The sequence below is a fragment of the Adiantum capillus-veneris genome, chromosome 21 (assembly GCF_014529385.1).
Source record: "Adiantum capillus-veneris isolate H3 chromosome 21, ASM1452938v2, whole genome shotgun sequence".
Lineage (NCBI taxonomy): Eukaryota > Viridiplantae > Streptophyta > Polypodiopsida > Polypodiales > Pteridaceae > Adiantum > Adiantum capillus-veneris.
Genome location: NC_140951.1, coordinates 18977439 through 18986013, shown reverse-complemented (window position 1 = coordinate 18986013; position 8575 = coordinate 18977439). Strand labels below are relative to the sequence as shown.

General features: G+C 42.7%; 1 protein-coding gene across 1 annotated transcript; it reads left to right on the top strand.

The window, feature by feature from the left end:
- Nucleotides 1-1938: 1938 nt before the first annotated feature.
- Nucleotides 1939-5058, top strand: LOC147430618 (uncharacterized). Its single transcript, XM_086494432.1, has one exon. The coding sequence runs from the start codon at nt 2694-2696 to the stop codon at nt 4740-4742; it is 2049 nt and encodes a 682-aa protein (XP_086350558.1). The 5' UTR covers nt 1939-2693; the 3' UTR covers nt 4743-5058.
- Nucleotides 5059-8575: the final 3517 nt, after the last annotated feature.

Below are 8575 nucleotides of genomic sequence, written 5' to 3'. Positions count from 1 at the left end.
CCTGCTCACTTAGGTGACTTGGCAACATTTGCTCAAGCTATTGGTCGATCTATTGCTGAGAATATGCATAACACGCCTTATGGAGAGCCTAGAAGTAAGGTAGTATAAATCTAGCCAAGCTCACACAAAAATTTAGTGGAGACGGGGATGTGAGAAAGCATATCGAAGTGTTTGAACAAATATGCGATTCTCTAGGAGAACACAATGACCTACATAAGAGTAATGCTTTAAGCCTAACCTTAAGTGAAAAGGCTGGGGATTAGTATAGAACCCTAAGGGTGAAAGAAAAAATGATTTACCCTACTCTTAAGAGACTGTTCTTAAAAGAATACATACGAGAGGGAGTGCTTTCGGGTGTAGCCTCTCAGCTCCAGAAATCCCAACGAGAGGAAGGAGAGTCGGTGAGAGACTTTATTAGTCGCTTGAAGCATTTGAATTCTCGTTGTAATCCAAATGAGCGCTTCAATAAAAATCAATTTCTTGATAGATTCATTAGGGGATTACAACATGAGGATATTTACAATGGCCTAGTCATTAGAGGTATCATCACTTGGAAAGCAGTCCCACCAATGCGATCCAATTGGAGGATAACTTAATGATTTAAGGAGAAAGAGTGTCTGTTGAGCCTAAATCTATTAGCTCGCAAGCATCGGGGCATCAACCAATGACCCTAAAGCCTATTGCTAAGGAGCCAAAAATATCTGAGATGACTTTAGCAGATCTCACCAAGGCCATTCAAGAGAGTCTTAGAGACAATCAAGAAGAAGATTTAGAAATTTTCTCATGTAGGAAAACCGAGTCTTTCTCAGTGTTTTTCATACAATGCATAACATCATGAGTTTCTGCTCGAGAGGCACTGCGTACCTAGCTAGGTACGATTGGGGGCAGGGGACCCCGGCCCCCCCCCACCGGGCCAGCGGTCCCCTGCCCCCCAACGTACCCAGCTAGGTATGCGGCGCCTCCCTCACAGAAGCTCATGATGTTGAGGTAAGTCACAATGTGGGAAATATTGTGAGAATTTGTCCAAAACTTCTGGTGGCCATGGTCACCATTACTTGCCCTTATGGGTACACACACATTGTTTAGTCTTCGCCCTCTCTCTCACCCCCCCCCCCCCCCCCCCCCCCTCACACACACATTTGAGAAGAGTTTTAACATTGTAGGAACAATCCCAAGAGACCTCAAAGATCTATCTAACGTGGGGGGGAGAGAGAGATATCAAGATCCATCTCATGACTCTTATTCTAGCCATTTGATTCCTTGTTTCCAAACTCTGAAGGCCCAAAACCATTAACTGTACCATTCCTTTTAGTTTTGTGGCTTTTTCCTTGATCTCTTGCCCCTTTGAAAGTGCAAGTACCTCTTGTGCGAATAGCCCAAGGAGAAAATTTGAGCACGTTTTTGCTCCTAACAACAAGTCCGCATTGTACAAGGTGGAAGCCTGAGTGAGTGGACAAGAAAGCTATGTTTAGGACAACTCTTCGGGAAAAATGTACCATCCACTCATGCTCCACCCTATGGAAGGTTGTATACATATGTGTGAGGTATGGTAAGGTTTCCTCACAAGAAATTTCTCAGGGTCTTCCTCCTTAGTAAAAGCACTAACCCTTGAGGAAAAGCCAACAAAAGTGAGCTTGATTAGTGTCCACCTTTACTACAAGTCTCATCCATGTCCATTCTAATATTGTTTTCTAGAATGTCAATTTCTAGCCTCGATAGTCTCTCAAAGTAATGCTGCATTATCATGATAGCAAAAGACCATTACATATTCGTTGAATAAGGTAGACACAAATACCACGAGGAAGTAATTCAACTATTCCGGCTAGAAAGGCCATCAAGGATGATGATGAAGAAGGCACACAAATAGTTGAAGCAAGACACAAATTGAGCAAAATTTCAAGAGAAGATAGGGAAGCTTGAGAACGACACCTACATACTTATTCCATCTTGAATCCTCACACTCATTATGTTTTGTTTTGTTTTGTTTTGTTTTATGAGTCGGGTAGGGCACTCCTAGTTGCTCCCCTCATACACCGGAAAAGTGCACAAGAAGAACGACCAGGACTATGCACCCGGAATCTCAAGGATACTTTTATCACTAGTTTCCTTTAGACTGCGAGAGGCCAGAATTATTCACACTTCGCTCTTAGGTCTGGAACCAGGGAGGGTTGCTTTGACTTAGAGCCACGACCCATGCCCTTGAGAGACCCATTTCGCTAACTTGATATGGGTGTGATAGCGACCAAGTACCTCTGTTCAGAAGTCCAAGTATTGCGGAACTTGCTTCGGCCTTCCCTTTGAAGTTGCCTTCTCCAGGTAACTTATCGTTCACCTCACTAAACTAGCTTTGTAATCCAACGGTTTTTCCCTAGGAAATGCCATACCCGCTTGAAAGGGCGTCGGCTCAGATCACACTCATTATGCTAGACAATAGTTGGTATGCACAAACTAACATTCTGTTGGACTATTAATCCATGTCATCATCCACATCAGCCACTAACCCATGTCATCGTTCGTGATGCCAAAAGGCACACATCCCTATAAATCATGTGAACCTTGTAACTGCGACAGTAACTGTATATAACTGTACCTCTGGTAATGGAACAACATGCGCTTCTTGCTACCTTCTTGGCCACGCTCTGCGTATCCCTTCTCTCTCACTCTCTCTCTTTCAGTGAGTTCCCTTCTCTCACATGGTATCATCGCAGCCAAGGCCTGATCCTCCCACACCTGTGAGGCGCCCCACCATGCAGTCACCTGTGCCTCTACAACTCTGGGCACAGAACCTCCTGGTGGTTCTTCTGGCTGCCATACGGCGAGCTCTCCATGCCTTCTACGGACCTTCTACTGTGGGAAGGTACCCCCACCTCAAGCCCGAAGGCCCCACGGCAGTTGCACCTCCATCATCCTCTTCGCTTCAAGCGCAGACCCCTCCGGCAGGCGCTGCTGCTCGCCCTACCTCCTGCAAATATGCAGACGTTGACGTTGCTTGTGATGACCAGGTCATCACTGCCTTCCTTGCAAACCTTGCCGCTGAGAATGGTGATGGTGATGCGACCATCGTTGCAGCATTTCTCGGGAACCCGGCTTCGGCAAACCAAACATTGGTTCAAGCCTCCCGTCCTGCTGCGGCTGGTCCTTCCAATGCTCCAGTCGGAGGTGCCGCCGCACCTCGGCATGTAATTACCCCTGCAGCCCAACCTGCTGCTGCCAACGCTGCTACAGTCAACAAGAATCCCACGCCTGTTGCAGATGACGAGCCTCCTGCAGAAGATGACGCTCTTGCTAATGCAGTTGCTGTCGCACCTTCTGCAGACGACCCTGCTACGACCATTATCGCTGTCAAACCCTTCCAATTGAAATCTGATGCAGCAAAGAGGTCTGCCCTTGCTGCGTGCACATCAGATTATATTTTTGATGGTGCAACCATCATAGCAGCCCAGGTTGACAAAATCCCTGCGACGATCAAAACTGATGGTGCCCACGCCACTGCCGACACTGGTGTAGTTCTTAAAGCAACCAAAAATTCAGTTGTCATCCCTACAGAAGAAGGTGTTGCAGCCAAAGATGCTGCTGCAAATAATTCTAGTGTACCTCGTGCTGTCGGTGCCGCCTCCTCGCTTGAGTCCCTCCTCTCAATCAGCGCCAACAAGGAGAGTTATTTCCTTGGGGAGCTCTTGCATCCTCAATCAGTGCAGCCCGATGCCGCCTACAAATCCCTGGTTTTAGCTCACAAAGCTTGGTGGCATCATGAAGCGAGCAATTCAACAAGCAATATTGCACCGGCTGCCTCTTGGGATGTTTCTATCCAACCTCAAAGCATTGATAGATCCACCAATGCTGCAGAAAGTTACAGAAGTCCATTGGTTACACGTAGTCGAGCCACCTCTTTCATTGTTGGTCCCACATGCTGCTTTTGTCGAAGAGCCCCGCACAAAACCTGCTCAACACCGAAGACCCGCTTTGACGGTGAGCCACCTCGCAAGCCTCCTACATCGAGCTGTGTTTTCCACCTTTCCTCCAAGGATTTGAGCAAATCCAAACTCTGGCCTCTCCTTAAAGCTACAGTAAATAACTATTCAAATCCATTCTTCAAGCTGGATTTACTTGTTTCTTACATGGTTGTAAACCTCCCACCTGAGAATCAATTTCACCCCTTACCAGTTGAAACATTCTTCCACACTGACTCTCAGATATCTGATGGTGCCATGAATGGATTCTCTTTGACATTTGCCAATGACAACCACTTTTCTAACACCACTGCTGTTGTAGGGTCTTTGGCCCACATCCTCCTTGTTGGAGTCATTTCCAATATTGTAGTTGGAGTACTCAAAGGTCTTATGCAAACACTGAATGGCTGCCTACTCCCATCGTCTTCCATTGTTTTTGACCCTGGTGGCCTCGCCTACAAGAGCCCTACCTTCCATTCTGAGCTGACTCCTCAAACTCATCAATTTGTGTGTGTAACCCTCATATTTCAAGCTCTCCTGTTCATTCAACAAATGGTACCTACTCTGAGATTTCTTACCTTGCTGCCCTTTCCACACTTAACCTCGACATCAACTTTGACTCTAACCGATGATTTCATGCTTTCATCTCTCTTGCGGGGGCGAAAATGTCATGTTCAAGATCGTGAAAGCATGCACGCAGTGGACCTGTCAAATGATATTAAAGCACATACAAAGCAAAGATCAGAGTTGAAGATTCGACTCTTGATGAAGGAAACCATTGACCCTGGCTGAATCAATTTCCAGCCTCGTTCATGACTCCATTATGTAAAGGTTGCATAAGCATGCTCATTGTATAAAAAAACAAAGCATGTAGCTTCGCATTGACCATGAATCCATAACACATGGATGCCCTTGTATGATGACATGTCTTACGGGGGCGTGTTGGATTATTAATCCATGTCATCATCCACATCAGCCACTAACCCATGTCATCGTTCGTGATGCCAAAAGGCACACATCCCTATGAATCATGTGAACCTTGTAACTGCCACCGTAACTGTATATAACTGTACCTCTGGTAATGGAACAACATGCGCTTCTTGCTACCTTCTTGGCCATGCTCTGCGTATCCCTTCTCTCTCAGTCTCTCTCTTTCAGTGAGTGCCCTTCTCTCACACATTCTACATTTCATATTGAATACTACATCTTTGTCCAACATTTCGCATTACACTCATGTTATCATAAGTAATCCAACATTACATAGACACATCTAGATGTTTGATTCGCTTGTTTAATGAGAGATGCAATGGTGAAAACTTTCATCTCACAAACTCAATCAAGCGACAAAGTCTATCATGATGAAAATTTGAAGGGTTTACAATGTTGCATAGGAGTCCTATATGCAAAGTACTAATAGTTTAGTATCGTTTTATATGCTAAAAAGAAGGAAAAATTACCAAAATGCTCCTCTAATTTGTGGAAATTCCCAAAATAGTCTCCCAATATTTTCTCTTCAATTCCCAAAATGCCCTTCAAATATTTCAAAATACCCAAAATATCTCCAAAGATTAAAAAATTAATAGTTTTTCATAAGCAGACTAATTGTCTATCAATACAAGATGCTAAAACTAAAATTTGAGTTGGTTATGTAGGCTTTGGAGATGATTGCCTTTCCTTGCGAAGTAATTTGTCACGACAAATTACATGCCAAGCACTCAAAAATGGATCTTGACTGTCAAAAGAGAATAAATATTAGAAAATCTTGAACAATCCAACCAAAATAGATATAAGGGTATTTTGGGAAATTTTTGAAATTTGAGGGATATTTTGGGAATTTCCACAAATTAGAGGGTTATTTTGGTAATTTTCCCTAAAAAGAAATACCAAATAACTACTATACACACCATGTTGACTTACTGCCAAGGCAAAGGGGTGTCTCCTCTCTCACTGCATCGGCCTGAACCCCTAAAACTATCTACCCTTGGAATGGTAGGCTCCAAACCACAAGCCTCAAGGTAAACATTCAATAACTGAGGGGATTTTACCAAGTTCCCTTCCCCCAACCACAGTATTCTTGACTTTCATTTCTATGTGTGTGAACAATTGCTTTAATCAAAGCACCTCCTCAACCTTCACTCCTCCTTCCATAAAATATAAATCTCTAGCACCTAACCATAAAAGGACCTAAAAAAGACTAGTCATATCCAAGGCATGTAAATCCTTCAAGGGTCCACTAGCTATAACTTGAAAAATACCACATTGACCTTGAAAGGACCTTGGTCTCTTTGTTGTTTGGTTAAGGTCTAGGTACCTTCAAGTTTCTTATTTTTAGCTTGAAATTCTCTAGATCGTCTTCCTCCGCCGTAGTATAGCACTGCATTGATTTATGTCCCATCGTCAGGGGTTGCACCCATACGAAATCATCTATATCATGTATGTTCAATGGGTATAAAGAATACCATTTACTTACATGGTAGTAGGGAATAAAACAAACCCTTTTCTTAGCAAACTTCCTTGGTTTTTTCCAAAATGTAGCATAATGTATGACTGCATCCCCCTGAGGTCCTGCCTTGCTACATGTGAAACAATTTCCTTGTTGAAACTAGAAGCTTCTTGTCTTTTCATGTATTTAGTTGCCCCGACTTCCTCTTCACATGAAAAAAGATCATCTTGCATTCCTTCCTGTGATCCTTATGCTTTTTTTGATTCTTTGTGTCAAAGGTCAACTTTTCAGTGAGCAAAGCATAACTGTCCTCATATGTGCCTCATCCCTTATATTCTAAAATCCTTTTTCTACGGCAATACCTCTTCAACTCAGAAGGTAACTCACAACACCTCTCCATCTATTCATCCAATGTGACTGACCCATACAAGCCATTAGAAGATATGCAACTAAAAAGTTTTACTATACATCTTTCTAGTGGCATTCCCCTTAAAAGGGAAAGATCCATTTATCAGCTTGCAGGATTTGTTAAAGTTTCCCCAAAAGAAATTTGTATCAAAGTTCTCTATCAAGGAAATAGCCTTCATGAGAGATACCACTCCCCAAGGGCCTATGCAAAAATTATACAATTTACCATGTTAAAGAAATTTCAAGATACATCAGAGTGTGAAAGAGATTACATAGGGAAAAAATTCTCAGCACCTGGACCTAGCATGGAGTTTAATCCATGAGCCAGATTCCATTCAGAGATGCCTAGTATTTAGTGTTTGCCCTAAATGTATATAAATGAAAGCATAGGCAAGAAAATGATCAAGCGGAGGGTGAGTATATAAAGACATCACGTTGAATCAGTGTTTTCAGTCAGCAACATTTTTTTCACCATCGATATACCGCCGCAGAACCTCATTAGGTTAGTCTTGCCTCGCCGCGGTCAATCTTCCCATCGTGACATGATCAACATTTTTTAGTTTTCAGCCTTCATCGTCATTCATGGAAACAAATCAGCCCATTAGCTTTTCCACATGATCCTCACCTCATCAACATCCCTAGCATTTTCAATTTTTAGCAGATCAGTCCTGGAGCCTCGACCTTATTGACGACATTGTTATCATCATCATCATCACCACCATATTCGATATCATCATCGTTGTCATCAAGTACCACAACATTTAGAACCATTGCACCAAACTTGTGCAATCTAAAGCAAACACCTCTCTAGCAATAGAGAGGGGGGACCTTGGAGGGGGGTTTGGGACCCCATCTAGTGTCCTCTCTCTCTCTCTCTCTCTCTCTCTCTCTCTCTCTCTCTCTCGCACTCTCATGCACTATTCTCTCACAGTTTTCCACTCCCTCTTTGTTTTGGTCATTGCACATTCTCTCTCTAATTAGGAATCTCTAAGAAAAGGAACCTTGAGCACTCACTGATCACTCATCTTGAGCTTACACCATCATTCACTTCTGCTGCACATTACAATCCAAACATGAAATTAAGGGTAGAACTAGCAAATGGAAAAGAGGCTTCTCTTAATTCTCAGCCAGGTTGGTAGAATTCAAACTCGAAGGAATTCCCATCTCATCTTCGCACCTTGCCATGAGAATTTCATGGTGGCACCTTAGAAATGAGCTAGTTATCCAAAAATCAACTCACATTCCTTGTGCACAAGATAGCGTTCCTTGAAAAATAACCTAGATATAGAAGTATTAATGCAGAAGACTAATTCAAATCCAAAAACTCTTTGTATGATACCTCTTAAAAACCTTTACTTATTTTTTTTCAATGAGGTTAATACATAGAGGGGTTACCTTTGGTGAAATGGTCGTAGCTTGTGTCGAGCACGAATTGCTCACAATGGCAAGAACACACCGAACGCGTTCAGATTGGCAAAGCCTTAATGCATAATACTTATCAAACACTAATTTCTGTGAATGGTCAGTTAGACCGAGCACTTTCATGTTGACAAGGTGGATAAATAGAGCATTTTGTTTGTATGAAATGGATTTGATGTGGTTTTTGAGCTGATACAATTGGTTTGTAAAGGTTTTTAAGATGGTCTCAATGCCGAGAGTTTCCTAAATAAATTGAGTAGTAAATAATTAGTATTGTCAAAAGTAAGGAATTTCAGACCGGATGGTATTCTTGAGGAAAGATAAAGAACTATTGGAAATAAAGTAATTAAGGAGC